Raw genomic sequence first — 22,787 nt, 5'->3', positions numbered from 1 at the left:
AGAGCATGATAAAACTGGCTGCCTGGAGCCACCACTGGAGGGAGCTCAGTGCACATGAATTTACACAGTTTACATTGAACTTCATGGAATCTGTAAAAATATATTTGCAATTGTGTCAGGTGCTACAAAATACTGTGGTTTTATGTTGACAACAGAAGAAGTTTGCCACCAGGAGCCCGTATCCACTAGCCCCGTAGTATTTGCTTTATCTGCTACTGTCCATGCTCCAGAAGTTGAAATATGTGGGACGGCGTAGGTCCCGCCTACGTTGCCTACCTCATCCTATATTTTGGAAGAGTCGGAAGCATAGTATAAAAAGGGGAAAAGTTGCAAATTTTTGCACTAAATGGGCGTTGTGCAATAATGTGTGACAATTCTATGCCAGATTCCACCCAAAATTTTCTTCGTAATTATGTTGCCCTTGAGAATAACGTTACCATGCAATTTATTTACTACGGTGAAATAAAACCCAAAAAACAATGGTGGAATTGCTGTGTTTTTATGCTCTTCCCCCTAAACAAATAAGATACAACACATTGTGCACCAAAGTGCGCAACAGTTCTGCAAACAATACTGCAACCCAAACGGTTTGTGATTTTGCCAGAGCCTGCATGCCTTCAAGTAAATTCTCAATGCTCAAAGTCAAGTAGATCATGATTATGAAATGCTGATGTGAAGTTGAACAAAAACTAAAAAAAGCTAGTTTATGTTACATTCCTATAATGTTCCAATGATGATAGCGCTCAGTCTTCCAATATATGATATCCCCATGAGACCTACACAACTTTTTCTGTTACTCACTTCCAAACACCCTTACACCTGTGCACTTGAATCGGCCAAGTTTTGTGACTCTTAATGGCTTCTAAAAGAAAAATTACATTTATTACATGAATGAACTTTCATCCTTGAGAAACAGAAATCATTATTTGTTACAAGAGTTATGGAAACCAGGGATCCATTTCTAAATCACGGCTGACTGAAAATTGGTAAAATGTATAATTCTATTTTACAGTTCAAATGTCCTCCAATTTTTCCCATGTATTTTCATATAATTAATGCATAAATAGTGTCTGTAAGATTCTTTGGATTAATGTCACTTTAATCTTCTTGCTAGTGCATATCAGCAGAAATACTGTGCTCAGATATTTGAGAAGAACCTTAATAAGAGCGGTGAGAGGCTTGGTGAACCAGGTTACCTCATTCATCAGTTCCAGTGAGCCCACCAATCATTCTTTCTCCAGTTCACATCCTCAGAGTTTTCTTGATGTTTTGCTTAAAGCTGTACCAGAAAAATGGAACTTTACCAACCCAAGGGAGCCCAAAAAATACCAGAAAAGTAAGTGTTTGCTTAATTTCAATTACTTTATAGTAGTTACACTAATATTTGCTCTTGCTGCTACTAAACATTTTGAATTATGATTTTGAGTTTTCAGTCTTAATTTTAAAAGGGTTTCCCGGTAATAATTACTTTCTATCTAACGCCCACAGCCTGCCTGCTGAAAGAGAAAATTCATAATTGCCTGCTCCCCACTGCTCTGGTCTTCCACGCTGCCTCCACTATGTCCGTCTTCTGGTTCCCATCCAGCACTTTATGGGCATAGTCACATGCTCGGCTACAGCCAATGCCTGGCTTCAGTAGTGATGTGCTACTTGTCGCTCATAGAGACGTATTAAAAGTTTTGACAACTGGCAGTCTGAGTGCTGAGACCCCCATCAGTCTCTAGAAAGAGGGATAAGAAGTACGCATATCTCGCATTCTCTCTACTATAGAGGATGGAATCAAGAGCAGCCAGTAGATTTATGTTGAGCTGGTTTTGTGCAGTGAATAGAGAGAACGCAATATGCGCACACTTCACTCCCATCGCTTTAGAGATTAGTGGGTGTTCAGCACTTAGAGCCCCACCGATCAAAACTTTTGATATCTCCATCACAGATGAGTGAATTTCTTAAAATTAATTTCGGGTCCGATTTGCCAAAGTTTCCATTCAGGTCTGAAGGATATCTAGGATAACAGCTAAGCCATCTACAAGTAGCTTTTTTCAGGCAAATTATCCTTTATCAGAGCAGACGATGTTACCTTTTATTACCTGAGAGGTCTTGGGAAAGGGGGGGGGGGTTCTGGGTGGGTACTATTTCTGTTATGGAGAGAGCCTAGTATACATGAAGTATTTTGTAGCCTAGGCAATGCTTCTCTTGGTTTCTAGGAAAATGTATGCAGATTAGCACTTCTAACATTTGGGTGCATGAAAAAGGCCCAGCTTTCTTTCCCTTTTTGTCCAGCAAGGAAATGTGAGTATATTTCCCAGAAACCCAAAGATATACAAATTCCCTTACCAGCAGAAGTAAGATATGCTAATTTGTCTATATTTTCCTCAGAAACCAAAACCTGCCCACAATACTCCTCCCGCATACTAGGCACTCTCCACAATGATGACATATCAAACATTTTTTTTAAGTATTAGTGACGCTTTAAGCAGAATTGTCCCATACATATGCAGTATAGGTTTACTCTTTGCATCTGATACCCAAGCAGTACTCAAGCTTATTGGAAGGAGGGCAGATCAACTTAGCCAAAACAGCCCATAAAGCTTGGAATGTTGCTGGACTATATTATCAGCCACTGAGTACAAATTATTAGGTATTTTTACCCCATTACTTTACTGGCTCGGTGTGTTATATACTTGATCATAGATAATATTTTTTTAATTGGGGGGTTATGGAAGCAGCATAGCTTGTTCTGCTCTGCTGTTTACGTAGCTCCCATTTCCGACAATGGGAGTTACAGAAACAGTGGAGCACCAACCCCCTTGGCTGTTTTTGTAAGCCTGGCCACCTAGGGCTTGTGCTTAGTGCCGTTTCACTGTGCGAAATGGTGAGATGGGACAACCACTTTATTCCACTGGAATAGTTGTGGAAGGACCAGAAGCGGACAGTTCATGGGAGGAAACCACCAACATACTGTGGTTGAAGCTGTTTTATATGTAGGAAGGAACTAAAATTCGTCCAAGCGGATATGCAGGACTATTAAACAATTATAAAAAAAAGTTTAATAGCAGTTTATTCCTGCAAAAGGAGGTCACGCCAGTTACTGAAAGCAAAGGTTCACATACTTTTGGCACTCGGAGACATGCGATATTGAATCATTTTCATCAATAAACAACTAGTCTAATATATTTGATTCTTTTTGTTTGATTTGGTTATCTTTATCTACTTTTGGGACTTGTGTAAAACTCTGATGTACTTTTAGGTCAAATCTATGCAGAAATATAGGAAATTCTGAAAGGTTCACAAACTTTGAAGCACCACTGTATGTCCTTGAGTTACTAGAACATGGCAGCAACATATTAATTTTTTTTTCTTTTTCCTGGTAAAGATGTTACAAGATTGACAGCTGAAGCATTCTCCATTGTGATCAGCAAGCTACCTTCAGTAATTGCATGCCTGCCTCCCCCAGTGAAGTACTTCTACTCATTCTCAGAGAGAAAAATATCAGAGCAGTACTCTGTATGTAAGGATACAGGTATGGTTGTTTGGAACTTAATTGGTATTATATGTCATATATTAGAAGATGGAAATGCCATAGAACAAGCGACAGATACCACATTGTCTCGTTGGAGCAATGAGAGGCTCTCTAAAGTGTGTCGATGCTTAGAAAAGACCATTGGATTAAAGACCGGAGACCCCAAGGATGATCTACAGAGTGTATTTGAAGACATTGAAAGACTCCGACCAAAGTGGATTGAGGACCAGCTTCGAAAAGCCAAAGTTCTAGGTTCAATCAGGTAAGAGACTGTTATTGATTTTTTATATATATATATATATATATATATATATATATATATATGTATATATATGTACTCATCTCTATCTGTATACATCTTCACTGAAGGACATTGTGAGAGTCCTCTCAGCATCAGTGCCTCTATTATATCATGTAAAATGGTTTGCAAGCTACTAGAACATAGTATTGCATTTTTCAATCTTTTATCCATGTAATCTGCCTTTAGTGTGGCATTTTGATTATTTCTTAAATGCTAACATTTTGGAACTTGGACTGGAAACTTATTGTTATAAATATTTTTACTGGATTTGATGTTTCTTGGCCATCTAAAAATGTAGGTTTGTATTGCAGTCCTGTGAAGACCCTACTAAATGCCCTGCCAACCGGTTGGTAGCAGCCAGGCATAGTGTATATTGACGCATGTATGGTGTGAGGATTAAAAATCAGAATAGGAAAAGGGTTTGTCTAGTGCGTACAGATGCGAACTAAGGCAAAGATGGTTCTGCAATATCTATTCTTCATTTTCACACGTGCAAAGTCTTCTGTTGGATTGGGGTTAGATTGTTGACAAATTTCAATTTTACCCTTATCGCTCAAAAATCACTCTGTAGAGAATTATGCATGGGATTTTGATAAATCTTACAATTTTTGCAGGATTTATGCTTGGATAAATTTCCATGTCGTTTTGAGCACTGCCCATCAAGTTACAACATTTCCCTAAAATCTCATCATTTAGACATTCGTAATTTGATATGCTTCTGAGAGAAACGCAGGTCGATTTCTGTCCCATTAGTTTCATACATTTCAGTAGTGGGAGTATGCATTGACTGAATAATTTGCAGTCCATTTCATGAGTAGCAAACAGCATCACTTGGGAAGTTGAGAATTCCATCTGACCCCCCCCAATTAAAAAATAGCTCAGAAAAGTACAACGCGGTGAGATTTATCAAGACCACTATTTAACACGCCGGTTTTAATCTCTACCCTGGTTGCATTAGATGTGTCACAATTTTTAAGAGGCACACAGTGTCTAAAAGCCCCAAAAAGTTGAAAAATATTGCACCACTACAGTGTGCCTTAAACTGTGCAATTTTTTTGGTGCCAGTTTTCTGGTGGAAAGAGGATGATAAATTTCTCCCAAGATGTCTTCATGAATATCTAAGGAGGTGGAGGCTTACCTGACACTAGACTGTTGATGCACTTTGTTTGTAGCCTGGTAAGTCCAGGTAGCAGTTCCAATGTCAGGACAGACGACAAGGAGCTGAATTGGTATACAAGCGAGGTACGATACATGGGTAATCAGACAAGAGATCATACCCTCGCTGGTTACTAGAGACTAGAAAACTTCAATGCTCAGGCAAGAGGGTGGATGCACAGCCCTGCTAAATAGGGAGGCTGATCAGCACCTTAGTCAGCAGGGAAGGATTAAGTGTTGCCGTTAGTAGTGCTGAAAGGAAGTTCACTGAAGTTCAGAGCATTAGTCCCAATACACTAAGGGAGAGTGGAGTGACCCCCATGCTTGCAAGGGACAGCGTCGGACATGGGCCACCAGCCTAACAGGTAGTTTAGTCAGTTTTTCAGTTCCATGTGGCGAATTTGAAAAAGTTTTGAAATTAAAAAGTATTTTTTTTATTGAGCATTTACAATGTAAATACACTGTTGTACATATCGTAAATAAAGATGATATATAGACACAACTTTTGTAATGCTAACATCAGTCAGACTACTAAACAATTAGCAACACTCTAATTTTCACCCTTCCCCCCTCCCTTCCCTCCTGCCCCACTGTAGTATAGAAATACAGAAATACAATATTAAACATTGTTATTCAAACGTCGAAACGACAGCCACGGTTCCCATAGCGTTTCAAATTTTGATGGGTATCCCCGCTTCTGGAATACCACCCGTTCGTAAACTAACATTGTGTCTACTGTACCCAAGAATTCACCTAAGGTGGGCGGAGCTGTCTGTATCCAATGCAAGGCAATCAACTTCCTAGCTACATATAGCACTCTGCCTATCGCTATTTTATATACCTGACTAGTGGCAAGTTCAGAAACATAACCCAGCACGCACACTCTAGGATCAAGCGGTACACGTACCACATATACATCATGTATAGTCTGAATTACCATTTTCCAATATCTCCCTAGCCTCTCGCACTTCCACAGCATATGTATCAAGTCTGCAGATTCCACAGAGCATCTTGGACAGTCAGCCGTAGGTCTATAACCTATGCGGAACAAAAAAACTGGTGTCTTGTAGACCCTGTGGACTATAAATAGCTGTGAGAGTTTACGTCCTTCGCTCAAGGAGGAAAGAGGTATTGCCTCTAGTATGTCAGACCATTGATCATCCGTTAATTCGCCTACATCCTTTTCCCACTTGCCCCTAGCCACCAACGGGTGTAATAGCAAAAACCTATCTAATAACAGCTTATATACACTGGAAATCATCCCTCTTTTCACCCCTTTGGACAGAATCTGATGTAATGCGATATCCCTCCCAGCCATCACAGTTGGACCCCTAAATGTGGAATTGTATGCGTGTCTCACTTGAAGGTACTTATAGAAATGATTCCTAGGTAGCTCATATATTTCTTGCAGCTTGGAGAAGGACATGAAACTTTTATCTTCCAGAAGGTGGCCTAACCTCAGGATTCCCTTCCTATTCCATACTCCGAAATCAGTCAAAGAAAGGAACTCTGGCAGCGCAGGATTGCCCCACAGTGGAGTATATTCCGTACTGCCAACAATTCCCCTTAGCTGCTTAACCCTGTTCCATGTACACTGCATCAAATACCCCAGATCTCCCATCGGACCACTTTTCCCGGTACCTCTAGTCTCCAGGATTAACATTAGATCACTAGATGACAAGTGATGGGTAAACAACTGACATGTCACCTCACTCGGCTCCGGATCCGTCCACCCTTTAAAGTGCTGGCATTGTGCAGCTAGGAAATAAACCCATGGATTCGGTATTGCAAGGCCCCCTTCTGTTTTGGGATTTTGCAGTGTTTCAAGTTTAATTCTCGGTTGCCCCTTGCGCCAGATGGGCTCCCTAAAAATAGCATTAATCTGATCAAATTTAGACTTTGACAGCCAGACTGGGGAATTATGCAAAATATAAAGTAACTGGGGCATCAACACCATTTTAATAAGGTTTGCTCTTCCCGCCACTGAAAGGAATAGTTTACACCACGCCCTAATTTTACTCCTAAACTTAGTAACCAACGGGTCAAAGTTAAGGCGTTCAAAGTCCCGAAGTCTGGGGGATACATGTATACCTAAGTACTTAAAGGATACTACGCACAGAATATTCCTTTCTCGCACAATCTGCGACTGCGCTTGCCCGTCAAGCAGCATGATTGCCGACTTTCCCCAATTTATAGTCAGACCAGACAGGGCACCAAAGCGATCTAAAATTGTCATAGCCGCTGCCAGGGATGGACCAGTGTCCCCCAAAAAGAGCAAAGTGTCGTCTGCATACATCGCCACTTTATTGTTAACTGTCCCATATTGGAACCCCTGTATGTCCAAAGACCTGCGAATTGCTGCAGCTAGAGGCTCAATCGCAACTGCAAATAGCAGAGGCGACAACGGGCATCCCTGCCTAGTGCCCCAGCCCGGACAGAATTTGGGGGACATCCCACCATTCGCCCCCTAATATATGCTTTTGGACTAGAATACAACACCCGGACCCAGGATATGTATTCATCTCCAAATCCCATACCCACCAAAACTCTCCACAGGAATCGCCATTCAATGCTGTCGAAAGCCTTGGCCGCGTCTAAAGAAAGGATTGCTCTATCTCCAACATTTTCAGCTGGGAGTTGAATACTGGCAAACACTCTTCTTATATTGATTGACGTAGACTTCTGAGGCATGAAGCCAGTCTGGTCAGAGTGTATGATAGACAAAATTACTTTAGATAGACGCGTAGCCAATACTTTCGCAAGCACCTTAACATCAGTGGAGAGTAACGAAATCAGTCTATATGAGTCAGGGAGAGAGTGATCCTTGTCCGGCTTAGGAATGACGACTATAAGCGCCTCCTGCATAGACGGAGGCAATTCCCCCCTTTCCTTAGAATAATTAAGTACCTTCAAAAGTTCCGGGAGCAGTACTTCAGCAAAGGTTTTATATACCTCCGCCGGAAGCCCATCTAATCCCGGCGCTTTGTCATTAGCCATAGCACCCAATGCCGCCCTCATTTCTTCCAGCTCAATGGGCTCCTCTAACCGCATGCTATCTTCCCTCGACAACTTAGGAAGCTCCAACGTATTCAAAAAGGTGTCAATCTCCTCATCTGAACACGACACCTTAGGAATAAAAATTATTTAGTATATTTAAGATGTTTTCAGTATCACGCCTCAAGATGCCATTGGAATCTATCAGGCCAGTAATACATTGCGAACCTTGCTGAGCTCTCGCTATAATCGAGAGCATATGGCCGACACTTTCCCCCTCTGCAAAGAATTGTTGTTTGTAGAAGAGCCGTTTCCTCTCCGCTACCTCTATGAGGTGACATCGCAACTCCTCTTGCCTAGCCTTTAAAGCATTACTTGTTATGGTAGATGGGGTCAGCACAAAGGCTTCCTCCGCAAGCTTCATGTTGACATGTTTTTGTAAGTCGAGTTCTCTAGATTTAGATTTAATCCAACTGACTGATTTAATTAGGGAGCCCCTGAGAAAGGCCTTCATCGCCTCCCAAACAACTATCGGAGATGCAGTTCCTTCATTTAGGCGGAAGTATTCCCTAAGGGATTGAAGGGTATCAGACGTATCACCCATCAGTGTTAACCAGAAAGCGTTCAAACGCCAGTATTTTGCCCCCGGTCTGGCTGTCTCAGAAATATCAAGAGCGACACTAAATATGGAGTGGTCCGATAGGGTCCTGGTAAGATACTCTGAGTTCCGTATAAGTGGAAACATGGGAGCATTCACCAAACCCATATCTATACGCGATAGGGAGCCATAGGTCGAGGAGCAACACGAGTACTTCCTTTCCAAGGGGTGGGTCTCCCTCCATATGTCCGTCAGACCTACTTCCCTCAGTAGTCTCGCGAACTGAGTTTCACCAGTACTACCACCACCAGGAGTGACCTGGCATCTATCTAGCGAACTATTGAGCACATTATTAAAGTCTCCCACTATTAGCATTGGAAGCTCAGAAAATTCTGCCATAAATCCCAGGAGCTTTCTCACAGGTACCGAGGAAAATGGTGGGGGTATATAGATTGTCGCCAACACCATTCTCATCCCTTGGACCACACAATGTACCCCTATAAACCTTCCCTCCTCATCCACACATTCCCTGAGGCATTAAAATTTGATATTTTTGTGGACCAGGATACTGACCCCCCTGGAATGCGAGGAGAAGACTGAATGCACCGAATATCCCAACCACGGCTTTTGCATTACATGTATAGATTGTTTGGTCATATGCGTTTCTTGCAAGCATATTATTGCTGGCTGATATCTAGATAAGTAACAAAATAAACCGTGTCTTTTCGTGGCATCCGCCATTCCCCTCACATTCCAGCTAAGTATTCTTGTAACAGATCCCATAAGAGCGTAGATAAAAATAAAAGTAGGTTAGGGCCTCATACATCTCCGAGTCCCACAAGCTGCAAGAAAAAGCAATGTTAGTCAACAGAGTATAGTCCCCCATCTCTTTCTCATTTCCCCCATCTAGGTGGATATGGACTGTACGTTTCAACATCTTAGAACTACTATCATTGACACAGTTGGCAGTAGTAACCCTTAATAAACCCTTCCCTCCCCCCACCCACCCATCCCTATCCTCACAAAAAACATAAGTAGCATAACCGGATTTACTAAAGAACCTGGGGCCAATAGTGTGAACCTGGCCCAACAGCGCCTGGAGCAGCACAGCATCCAACACAATACCACTCGCAGGCACGATGAGATAATGGGGAGCATCCAAGGGCGTACGCTCTACCCAAGAAGCGTCTCCAGCAACTGGCTAGAGACAGAAGAGAAATGTCAACAGCGGTGAGTAGATAATCCAGGAGACACCAAAAATCCATCCAAAATCGAACATATCCAAGGCACAACTGGAACAATAGTTTCAGGTGTCAGTCGATGGGATCCTAAGGCAACGCTCATTCTGATCTAACCACTTGACCGCGGCATCCGAGTCTTCAAAGAACACAGCGGATTCAAACGCCACCACTCTGAGCTTGGCCCGGGAACATCATGGAATACTGGACTTGCAAGTCTCTCAGCCTCCTTTTAATATCCATAAAACGAGCCCTTTTCTTTTGTACATCCGACGAATAGTCCGGGAACAGTGATATCTGTACCCCATTGATTTTCAAATCAGGGTGGGACCTCGCGGCTCTCAGTACAGTGTCCCTGTCGCAATAGTGCAGGATTTTAGCGAGTATTGGGCGTGGTGGACGCCCTGGTGGCAGGGGTCTGGTGGGGACCCGATGTACCCGTTCAACCGCATATAGTGCAGAAAGTCCTCTATCTCGGAATTTATCTGCAATCCACTTTTCAATGAATTCAGTAGGATCTGGGCCTTCTGATTTCTCTGGTACTCCCACCAGCCGAATATTATTGCGGCGAGAGCGTTTTTCAAGATCATCGGTTTTTGCATAAATCGCCGCTATGTCTTTTGACGCAGTACGGCTCTCTTTCTGCAGAGTAGAAGCCCCATCCTCCAGGTCTGAGACCCTCCTCTCTACCTCTGAGGTGCGTTCAGCCACTTTATGTAGGTCATGACGAATAATGGAGATATCAGCCTTTAGGCTTCCAATATTTATATTCATAGACTTGAGGGTGACGTTGCAGTTAGCAATAGCTCCCATCACATCTTTTAAAGTTGGCTCAGGAGTAGTGACATCTGGCAGGCCTTCTTCAATGCTGTATGGGCTACTGCCCGCCCCCTCATCTTGCTGGCTGAGGAGCTGCTGATCATCAGCACAGGGGCCTTCCCGCTCCCCTATGCCCTCATCTGATGGTGTCAGGGTGCCATCACTTGCACCCCATTCATGCCTGGGGGACTTCTGTGCTTTATGAGCAAAGCGCTCTAGCCGCGCTGCAGCTCCCTGACTCGCCGCGGGCCGCAAGTCAGGCCAGTCCTCCTCACCGGCGCCATCTTGGAAGCGGCCTTCCTTCTCCTGTCGGCTCGGTGTTTTGCCCCTTTTCGCCGGCATGATCGCTTGGCACGGAGTCGGATCACAAGCGGAGTGTGTCCCCTGCTTTTCAAAGCAAATTCAACGAAAATCGCCACCGCTGAAGGTAAGATATTCAGGATTTTAGCCGGAGCTGATGCGACGTGCGCCTTACTCCATGCACTGCTAGACTCCGCCCGATTAAAAAGTTATTTAAATCAGTTGTTCATTAAATCTGATAATATGTAGGAAATGCACTCCTCCTGGATGGTCAGTCATAAAAATCCTCATCTTTGTCAAACTTTTTTGTGTTGTAATGTTTTTTTTTTTTTTTTTAGCCCTTTGCCTTAATTGTGGTAGAGCACATTGCAGATGTAAGTAGTTTCTTTTTTATCCCACATGTGCTGGAACAGCAGACGATAAGCGCATTAATTATTATACACAGTAATATGTTATATAACACAGTGTAACGTGATAAAATGTTTTTCCGATAGAAAGGAATACAGACAGACATAATAAAGTGATGACCTCTGCCGCACAGTGAATTTTAAGTAGTTTAGATGTGACTTTGACTTGTACTGAAAAAAACATATAAAGTGGCAGCTGTATGTACCGCCTGTCGTGTACACTGCCTGAAAACATTACTATTTATTAAAATAACCTTCACTACAAAGTAACACCCAGGCTGTAAACAGTCATCTTGTATTTTAGAGAACATGCTGCCCAAAAAAAGTGAGGAAACGTCCGTCTTTGCAAAGTAATTTGTGGCGTTGAAGATTATTGTTTTTCATCATGGTGACCCTGACTTGGCTGGCTGGGTGCATATACAGATTAAGATGAATGCAGTTATTCCTTGGCTGAGGTCTGCCTCTTTCAGGGCACATTCTCCCTAATGACATGATTGATAGGCTATACCAAATACAGAGAGGAACTCATTAATCATAGCACTGACTGAATCCAATCATCTGCTTCACCTGCAAAGTGATGGACAGGAAAGGATACAATTCGGGTGATACACTCCTTTGTCAGAGGGCCCTCAACTTTTTCAATGTCATCTTCACGTACAAAATCCTCGGATAAAATAAGGTGGTTTGTACCTGCCATGAAATACGTGGCATTGCATTGTCCTCCTATTGCCAAAGAAGGCCTTGTGGATTTGCAGAAGCCTCTTAATTATAGACCGCAGCATATAGTTTAGGCCAGAGTGGTGGCTTTTTAGTATCCAAAAGGTACAATTAGACTTCACAATATTCTCTGCCATTAGCTCAGATGCTACCAAATATTTACAATGCAACCTTACTATTACTAAGTTATGGAAAACGTTTTATATTAAGGTCATTGGAGCAGATTTGAAATAATCTACACACTAGAAATATCAGTCAGGGCATATCTAACGCATGGTACACGTGGCTTGATGATCGCAACTGAGGACTTTAGCTTGGACCAGTGTGTATTAGTAGATACTTTTACATAGGATAATATACTGCCCCATAACAATGGAAGTTATCTGTATAAGCACATGTTGTATATTTTCTCTGTGTAACTATATTTTGAAGGTGTTTTTTGGGTGTTTGATATTGAGTCATAAGGGGGCTCCATGAGGAGTTATTGGAGAGGGGACCTTTGCTGTCTGTTTCTGCCCCTAGTCCAGAAATCAGAACAGATAGCTTTTTTTTCTAACATGATTTGTAATGTTCAGCGATCATTTCAGGGAAAATTCGATTCGCCGAGGAGCCGAATTTTCTCTTGTTTCATGGTAACAAATGGATTTTCCTTGAAATGGGTTAAAAAATTAAAAAATCATACTTACTTCATCTGTTTGAGTGCGAAGAGTCAGCCAATGCCATCTTGATTGACGATCCCGCGTGAAATCCCATGCTTGGTGACGTATGGCGCCACCACACCAGCTGGTGTGGTGATGTCATCATGGGCTGATTACACGCTAGATCTTAAATAAAAATGGAGGCAGCCTGCTCTTCGCAATCAAATGGATGATGTAAGAATAATTTTATAATTTTTATTTTATTTTGCACTTTAATGTTAAACTCAGATGCTGCGATCAGCAATGAACGCGGCATCTGAGGGGTGCAATGATAGGGAGTGCCGCAATCGCCATTCCCTGTTATTGCATCCACCACTTACAACTAAATGCGCTTCATGACCAAGTAATTCGTCATAACGCGAATATTTTAGTAAAATTCGGCAAAACAGCCGAATTGAATTTTGAAAAACTTCACTCATCGCTAATGATTTGCATTGGAGATCTGTCTATAGGTGCAGATTTGGGGGGTGACTTATTACAGATACTTTGGCTACAGTGTGACATGGGATTGTTACTACCTACGGTATGCTCTAATGGAAGAGATTCTGTGAATACGATATGTCGGGTATTCAAATTTGGGCCTCATGCACATGACTGTGTCCGTATTGTGGTCTTCAAACCATGGATCTGCAAATACGGATGCCTTCTGTGTGCAGTCCGCATTTTTTGCAGTCTCGTTAATAGAAATTACTATTCGTGTCCATAATACGGACAAGAATAGGACAAGTTCTATAATTTGTGGAATGGACACATGGATGCGGACAGCACATGGATGATATCTGTCATGTCTGTTTTTTTTTGTGTGGACCGTTAAAAATTTATGGGTCCACATGCAATCTGCAAAAAAATTCTGATTGGACAAGGGTACAAAATATGGTTTTGTGCATGAGTTTTTTTTTTTGTTCATGGTAATGCAAACGGATCCGTTCTGAACGGATACAAGCGTTTGCATTATAGGTGCGGATCCATCTGTGCAGATACCAGACGGATCCGCACCTAAACGCAGGTGTGAAAGTAGCCTTAGTTTAATATTTTGTTTGCAGAATTTAAATCCAGAAGAGAAAATGTTCTTTTATTCTGCTGTATAAAAAATAGCATAAAAATGAAGAATTAAGCCGCATGCGTTACTGAGATTAGTCATAAAGCGAACAGATAAAAATAACTTTCTTGCAAATGAAACACCAATTTCTGTTGCAAAAGAGAGAACTGGTTTTCATTTCACAGCCTTAGAACATAAAATCAACCCAAAACGCACACATGAAGCGTATTGTACAAATTAAAGACCTTTATTTTCTGTTAATAAAAGCATTAGGAGCACTGAGCTTGCACTTTTTACATGGGACTGCTTCTTACAGCCCTTACGTCTTCAACAAAGCCTTTATATAACATGCATTCTGGACATCTGGAGTGTTCCGTTATCTCTGGGAACTAGAATATTAATTTGTCTTTGAAATAAGATGTCAAGTGTCCTCCTCCATATCTGGACTTTTATAATATGCTAATTAGCCTCTAGGAGCAGGGGGGGGGGGCATTGATCCTGCTCCTAGAGGCTCCGTTCTCCCACCTCTGGCCGTGCCCTGCTACACTTGATTGACAGGGCCAGGCACCGTTGGTCTCCGCTTGCCGGCCCTGTCTCCTGGGGAAATCTCGCGCCTGCGCCGTCTTCTTCAGTATTCGGTGCAGGCGCAGTAAGTGAAGGACGCTCGCCGGCTTCACTCACTGCGCCTGCGCTGAATACTGAACTGGACTGCGCAGGCGCGAGATTTCCACTGGAGACAGGGCCGGCAAGCGGAGACCAACGGTGCCTGGCCCTGTCAATCAAGTGTAGCAGGGCCTGGCCAGAGGTGGGAGATCGGAGCCTCTAGGAGCAGGAACAACACCCCCTCTGCTCCTAGAGGCTAATTAGCATATTATAAAAGTTATTTTTTTCTCAATAACGGCGGCAGGCAGCGAGATGGCACTAACATAGTTATGTTCAGCTGACATTAGCACATCACTAATGTCAGCCAGCTTAATACCCATTTTCCTGCTGACAGAAACCCTTTAACTTTTATTCTGCCAGGTTCTGCTCCTGCAGGTGCCGAGGAGGCGGGGCTTCACTTTGAAGTGCTTTCTGTATGGAGCTGTTTCAGAGCCCCTCCTCTGTGCTCTGAGTGACAGCAGTCGCATCCAATCAGGGCACCACAACAGCTGTCACTCAAAGTGTATCAAAGTGTCCGATCTCCAGCCTTGTCCCATGAAAAGATAGAATAAAATATTTACTAAAATGTGAGGGGTGCAGTCCCTTTTGTCAGATACTGTACATTGAAGAATACCTATAACGCATGATTTCCCTGCCTGCATCATGCACAACATTCTGGGTGCCGTCTGCCGGCAGCGCGCTCCAATATGACACATGATTACATTTCACAGGCACTTGTATCTGGCATTTTCTCTTTTTTCCAGTGACTTTGCGATGCAAGAAGACAGTTCAGTATTAAAAGACCAAGGCAGCAGGCTCGATCTGACTGAGCAGAAAATAAACATGATGGTCCTGGATATCTGCCACAAACCAGGTGGCAGCGAGTACCTGAGGCAAATTCATCACATCATCCAGCTCAATGAGGTAGGGAAACTGCCTTTTTGCCGAGCAATTAGGTGTGTAGTGGGTTGAGGCAGACTGTGCTGGCAGCTGAGCATCCGTCAAAGACGTGGTCATACTTTTTAAAGTCAGTAGTGGATTAGGCATTACATTACAATCGAATCTCTTTAATATTCCTGCCTTTTTAGTCACATTTTACAATATTATTCTTGTTGTGGGAAATTACAGAAGACACATTGAACATATTACACAATTGATATTGATCCTCATCTACAATACAATAGTCAGAATTGCACCTAAAGGGGTTGTGCAGCCAGTACATATTGATGACCTATCCTGATCAGTGGGGGTTCGACTTCTGGCACCCCTGATGACCAGATGTTTGAAGAGTGACACGTTTCGGCTACTATGAGCCTTTGTCAAAGGCTCATAGCCGAAACGCGTCACTTACCACATGTATGTGACCATTAAAATCACTTGAAAATTATAACCAAAGCGAGTGCCGGCCCTTTCTATACAAGTATCTGCGGACCTTCCCTGGACACGCGCACCGCATCACCGACAGCGGAGTGCCGCCTGTATCTTCCTCAGATGTTTGAAGAGGCGGCGGCGCTTGTACGAGCGCTACTTCTTCTTCAAGATTACATTGCGCGTAGCGCAGCAGCCGCGCAATGTCATTTCAAGTGCTCGTCACATTCAAGTGAATGGATTACACTGCGCTTCCGAGACGACGTTCGGTGTAATCTTGAAAGAGGAGGCAGTGCTTGTATGAACCCCACCTCCTCTTCAAACAGCTGATGGGCGGGGGTGCCGGAAGTCAGACTCCCACCAATTGGATGTTGATATGTGGTAAAATACGGATCAAATACAGGTGCGCATAACAGATTATTTCTTTTGAATTTTTTCTTCCATTTTTGATTATTGCATACATTTTTGTTACATGTTTTGCCACAAGATTTCCATTTTTCATTCTTGAATTTTTATTTGCTTTGTTTTTCGGTTAAAGGATGATCAGTTTTTTTTTTGCTGTTTTTGTAAATGTTGTAAAAAATACGTACGTATTAGGCTACTTTCACACTACCGTTCAGAGCGGGTCCGTCTGATGTCTGCCCAGACGGATCCGCTCATATAATGCAGACTTTGGAACGGATCCGTCTGCATTATATTGTAGAAAAAATTCTAAGTGTGAAAGTAGTTTCAGACGGATCCGTCCAGACTTTACATTGAAAGTCAATGGGGGACGGATCCGTTTGAAAATTGAGCCATATAGTGTCAAATTCAAACGGATCAGTCCCCCATTGACTTACATTGTAAGTCTGGACGGATCCGTTTGCCTCCGCACGGCCAGGCGGACACCCGAACGCTGCAAGCAACGTTCAGGTGTCCGCTTGCGGAGCGGAGGCTGAACGCTGCCAGACTGATGGATCCGCGTCCACTCAGAATGCATTAGGGCAGCACGGATGCGTTCGGGGCCGCTTGTGAGCCCCTTCAAACGGAGCTCACAAGCGGACACCCGAACGCTAGTGTGAAAGTAGCCTTAGCTATGCAAACATAGAACATAAATTTCAACCCTTCTATGGGCTAACAACAACCAATACGGATCCATTAAAACATGCACCATATCGAATCAATATGGATCTCTAATAAGTAAGTGTGAATTAACCCTACAGGATTACATTGAATTCAGTTTTTTTTTATTTACCAAGTGTTAGGCTGGGTCTACACAGGGCATTTTTGATGAATTTTTATGTGATATATGCATTTTTGAGTCTTCGGAACAAACGCATGTGTTTGTAGCGCTGTGTTACCAGCTGACTAGTTTTTTTTTTATAGAGGAAACCACTATCACCATCTGCATGGAAAATTGTGGCTGAGTGCAGAGGTAAAAAAAACACCCTGGGGGAGATTTATCAAAACTGTAGAACTGGCTTTATTGTCCACAACAACCAATCCACCTTTCATTTTTCAGAGCTCCTTTGCAAAATGAGAGGATCAATCTGATTGGTTGGTACGGGCAACTAAGACAATTTTCCTTTGCATCAGTTTTGATACGCCCCCCCCCCCCCCCCCCTCCCTTTCCATGTAAACCCCTAGAGCCATTATATCCATGTTATAGTAACATGGTATATAAGGCCGGAAAAAGACATCTGTCCATCCAGTTCGGCCTGTCATCCTGCAAGTTGATGCAGAGGAAGGCAAAAAAAAACTGTGAGGTAGAAGCCAATTTTCCCCACTTAAGGGGAAAAAAATTCCTTCCCGACTCCAATCAGGCAATCAGAATAACTCCCTGGATCAACGACCCCTCTCTAGTAGCTATAGCCTGTAATATCATTACACTCCAGAAATACATCCAGGCCCCTCTTGAACTCTTAGTGAACTCACCATCACCACCTCCTCAGGCAGAGAGTTCCATAGTCTCACTGCTCTTACTGTAAAGAATCCTTTTCTATGTTTGTGTACAAACCTTCTTTCCTCCAGACGCAGAGGATGTCCCCTTGTAACAGTGGGGGAGGCAAAGAAAATCCCAGCCACAACAGGGTCGCCAGTCACGCAGAGTAAACGAAATAGGGTGAGGAAAGAGTCCAATCAAGATGAATCCTTGTTACCGATCCTTATAATGTGCAGTGATCCATATCAAATAGGAAGATCGGTGTGTTAGAAATTGTATATAAGAGAGCAATCAGTGTATGCCAGCATAAAAATGAGGTATTAAAATCTAACAATCAGTGCATACCAACATATAAAACCATATAAAGAAATATCTGAATATTTAAAAACCTAAATAAAGGTAAGTATACGTATGAGTAACTCACTTCACAAGGGGAAATAGTCTATGAGATAAGCTCAAGACACCCATAGCGTAACATCACTCACTACGTCACGCGCCTGCTCCTCCCACTTTATGAACGAAGCAGGCGGAGCAGGCTCGTGACGTGGTGAGTGACGTTACTCTGCTGCCCGGCCTGCCTGCTACGGGAGTTTCAAGTAAGTACTACGAGGATTTCGCTACTGCTGCAGACGATTTCTATAGTTTAACAAATCTCCCATGCCTACACGTTGCATATGAATACTACAGTGAGCGGGGCTCGGTGTAATAGAATACAGTGACTGCATCGGGCCCCGCTGCTATTCTAATATAAGTTGCTGGCCCCCAGCCCCTCCTCCCTCCCCGCTGATACATCACCGGCAGCGTTGTGCAGCATCGCTGCCGGTGATATATCAGTGTTAAGTGCGTCTTATAGGGCGAAAAATACGGTATATGCTGGTATGCACTGATTGTTAGATTTTATTACTTAATTTTTATGCTGGCATACACTGATTGCTCTCTTATATACTATTTGTAACACACTTATCTTCCCATTTGATATGGATGACTTCACATTATAAGGAGCGGTAACAAGTATTCATCTTGATTGGACTCTTTCCTCACCCTATTTCATTTCATCTGGATGACTGGCGCCCCTGTTGTGGCTGGGCTTTTCTTTGCCTCCCCCCCCCCCCCCCTTATTGCTATATGCAGCCGCTATTGCTGCATATTCAGCCACTCCTGGCAGCCTCTCACCATCTGCTTTGACACTAGTGGTTCTTACTCCTCCCCTGTGGCGCCCGGTAGTTATTCTAAAGACCTCTTTTGGATTTGATCCAAGGGTAGTTTTTGACTAACACTCTTTTTTTTGGGGGGGGGGGGGGGGTTTGCCCCCTTTTCCTTCCTTTCCCTTAGATGATGGGAGAGATCTCTGTACTGAGCCCTGATATATTTATACATAGTAATTAAATCTCCCCTCAGTCGTCTTTTTTCTAAAGTGAATAACCCTAATTTTGATAATCTTTCAGGATACTGTAGTCCCCCATTCCAGTTATTACTTTAGTTGCCCTCCTCTGAACCCTCTCCAGCTCTGCTATGTCTGCCTTGTTCACAGGAGCCCAGAACTGTACACAGTACTCCATGTGTGGTCTGATTTGTAAAGTGGTAGGACTATGTTCTCATCACGGGCATCTATGCCCCTTTTGATGCAACCCATTATCTTATTGGCCTTGGCAGCAGCTGCCTGACACTGGTTTTTACAGCTTAGTTTGCTGTTCACAAAAATTCCTAGGTCCTTTTCCATGTCAGTGTTACCCTGTGTTTTACCATTTAGTATGTACTGGTGACTTGCATTATTCCTTCCCATGTGCATAACCTTACATTTGTCAGTGTTAAACCTCATCTGCCACTTATCTGCCCAAGCCTCCAATCTATCTAGATCCCCCTGTAGCACTATACTGTCCTCTTCCGTGTCAATTACTTTACACAGTTTAGTGTCATCTGCAAAAATTTATATTTTACTGTGCAAGCCTTCTACAAGATCATTAATAAATATTTTGAAGAGAATAGGGCCCAATACTGACCCCTGAGGTACTCCACTAGGGACAGTGACCCAATCTGAGTGTGTACCATTAATAACCACCCTTTGTTTTCTATTACTGAGCCAGTTACTTACCCACATACAGACATTTTCTCCCATTCCGAGCATTCTCATTTTATATACTAACCTTTTATGCGGTACAGTGTCAAACGATTTGGAGAAGTCCAGATATACGACATCCATTCATTCGCCGCTGTCAAGTCTAGAACTTACCTCCTCATAGAAACTGATTAAATTTGTTTGACATGACTGATCCCTCATTAAGCCATGCTGATATGGCGTTATTTGCTTATTTTCATTGAGGTGCTCCAAGATAGCATCTCTTAGAAAACCTTCAAACAGTTTACCCACGACGGATGTTAAACTTACCGGCCTATAGTTTCCGTGCTCTGTTTTTGGACACTTTTTGAATATTGGCACCACATTTGCTATGCGCCAATCCTGTGGAACACTCTCTGTCAGTATAGAGTCCTTAAATATCAGAAATAAGGGTCTGGCTATGACATTACTTAATTCTCTTAGGATACGGGGGTGTATGCCATCTAGTCCTGGCGATTTGTCTATTTTAATATTTTTAAGACACTGCTGTTCTTCTTCCTGGGTCAGACAGGGCACTTTTAATAGGGAATTTACTTTTACATTCTGCATTTCATCTGACAGCTTATTTTCTTCAGTGAATACAGTGGAGAAAAAAATCTTTAATAGCTTTGCTTTCTCCTCATCGCTCTCTGCAACTACCCCCTCATCACTCTGTAAGGGGGCCGACACCTACAGATTTATACTTTTTACCATTTATATGATTGAAGAACATTTTAGGGTTAGTTTTGCTCTCTTTGACAATTGATCTCTCGTTCTCTAGTTTGGCCGCTTTTATTTGTTTTTTTACATATTCCGTTTTTTTCCTTATAGTTTTTCAGTGCTTCCTCACCACCCTCCTGTTTTAGTGAATTAAATGCTTTCTTTTTGTCATTTATTGCTTTCCTTACAGTTCTATTTATCCACATTGGTTTCTTCTTGTTCTTTAACCTTTTATTCCCATAAGGTATGTACCTCTCACAATTAGATTTTAGGATGCTTTTAAAAATATCCCATTTTGTGGCTGTATTTTAATTTTTCAGAACTTTGTCCCAGTTAGTTAGGCCTCTCTTAGTTCGCTAAATTTAGCTTTTTTGAAGTTTGGTAATTTTGTTCCTCCCTGAAGAAACACTCTTTTGAATGATAATTGGAAGGTTATTACTTTATGGTCACTATTTCCCAGGTGCCCCCCAACCTGCACATCTGTTGTTCTGTCGGGTCTATTGGTTAATACTAAGTCTAGTATGGCCATCCCTCTAGTCGGGTCCTCAATCAGTTGGGAAAGGTAATTGTCTTTGGTTATTGCCAAGAACCTGTTTCCTTTATGAGATATACAAGTTTCAGTTTCCCAGTCTATATCTGGGTAGTTGAAGTCCCCCATAATAACGACCTCATTATCATTTGGCGCCTCGTCTATCTCGTTTAGTAGCAGATGTTCTGTGTACTCTGGTATATTAGGTGGTTTATAATAAACTCCTATTAGTAGTGTTGAGCGAACTTGTGTTTTAAGTTCGGCGTCTAAAGTTCGGGGTTCGGGTTATCGAAGAATCGCGTTATGGATTCTAAATTCCGTTATGGTCCGGGGTAGCGGAATCCATAATGCGATTCTTCGATAACCTGAACCCGAACTTTAGACACCGAACTTAAAACACAAGTTCGCTCAACACTACCTATTAGTAATTTATTATTATTATTTTTGCCTCCATGTATTTCTACCCACAGTGACTCCAAATGTTCATGTCCCTGACTTATATCTTCTCGGACTGTGGGCTTTAGACAGGACTTTACATAAAGGCAGACCCCACCCCCTCTCCGGTTTTGGCGATCCTTTCTAAACAGACCTTACCCTGTACATTAACTGCCCAGTCATAGCTATCATCCAGCCATGTCTCAGTTATTCCCACTATGTTATAGTCCTCCTCACACATCACTAATTCTAGTTCCCCAGCTTTATTAGTCAGTCCTAGTTATGGTTAGTAAAAGAACCTGTGATTCATAAGTGGATTTAAGTATTTAAGACAGCTTCTTCATTATGATCTTTGTATTATTAATTTACTTACTGTACAGAAGGGGAAAGGTGCTACAGGAACTGTATATCCTTGTAGATTACAGACACATCTATGCAGTGTACTATTCATATGCACAAAGAAACTTTTCCTTGCAGGAATACCTGTATGAGGCCTTCTCACCTGGACACTCCAAAAACAATCCAACAAGCTCAAAGGCTTTTCAGTTGACCCTCACCAATGAAGACCAGTTTCTAGCCTTTAACCCACTGGAAACATTTTTGCTGCCTATTGTGAATGTGCTGAGTGAGGTAAGAAGTTAATAGTTCTGTTACATGCTAAGAGGCGTTTCTGTATTCATATATCCCCCCATGTCTTGTATAACAGCCTGCATTCTGCTGTGTCTGGAGACGCAATCCATAAAGCTGCCTACAAATAGTTTTTGTTAAAATGACACCACTTTTTATAAACTGGAAAGGTAGTATAAGGCCTCATGCACACGACTGTATGCATTTTGTGGTTTGCAAATCGCGGATCTGCAAAATACAAATTCTGTCCATTGACTTCAATTTTTTGTGTAACAGATATATGGATGCAGAAAGCACAAGGATGATCCATGAGCTTTCTAAATCCGTATGATTGTTCCACAAAGGGATAGAACATGTCCTATACTTGGCTGCAAAATGCGGACCACAGACCCATTGAAGTCAATGGGCCTGCAAAAAATGCAAATGCAACACTGATGGTATCTATATTTTGTTGATCAGCAATTTGGGGACTTCAAAATACAGTCAGGTGCATGAGGCTTAAGGCAGTTGCGGTTTTCATAGGTAAAATATATTAAACCAATATGTTTACTCTTGTAAAAACCATGTGGACATTGCAACATTGTAAAACCATAGCAATCTTGGTAAAAATACATTTTACAAAGCAGTTTTTGATTTGTGACAGTGTCCTATTGAAATTGACTGA

General features: G+C 42.4%; 1 protein-coding gene across 2 annotated transcripts in view; it reads left to right on the top strand.

Annotated features, from left to right (window-relative positions):
- Positions 1–22,787, top strand: part of KIAA0825 (KIAA0825 ortholog) — a 481,507-nt gene that overhangs the window by 188,849 nt on the left and 269,871 nt on the right. For both annotated transcript variants that reach the window (XM_040421546.1, XM_040421545.1), the window contains exons 15-18: positions 1,115–1,336; positions 3,374–3,782; positions 15,193–15,352; positions 21,974–22,126. In XM_040421546.1, coding sequence (XP_040277480.1) covers positions 1,115–1,336; positions 3,374–3,782; positions 15,193–15,352; positions 21,974–22,126 — 944 coding nt within the window. The remainder of the gene's footprint in view (positions 1–1,114; positions 1,337–3,373; positions 3,783–15,192; positions 15,353–21,973; positions 22,127–22,787) is intronic.

Source organism: Bufo bufo, chromosome 2 (assembly GCF_905171765.1).
Source record: "Bufo bufo chromosome 2, aBufBuf1.1, whole genome shotgun sequence".
Taxonomy (NCBI): Eukaryota; Metazoa; Chordata; class Amphibia; order Anura; family Bufonidae; genus Bufo; species Bufo bufo.
The sequence above is the reverse complement of the archived record's forward strand: the minus strand, read 5'-3'. Positions and strand labels throughout refer to the sequence as shown.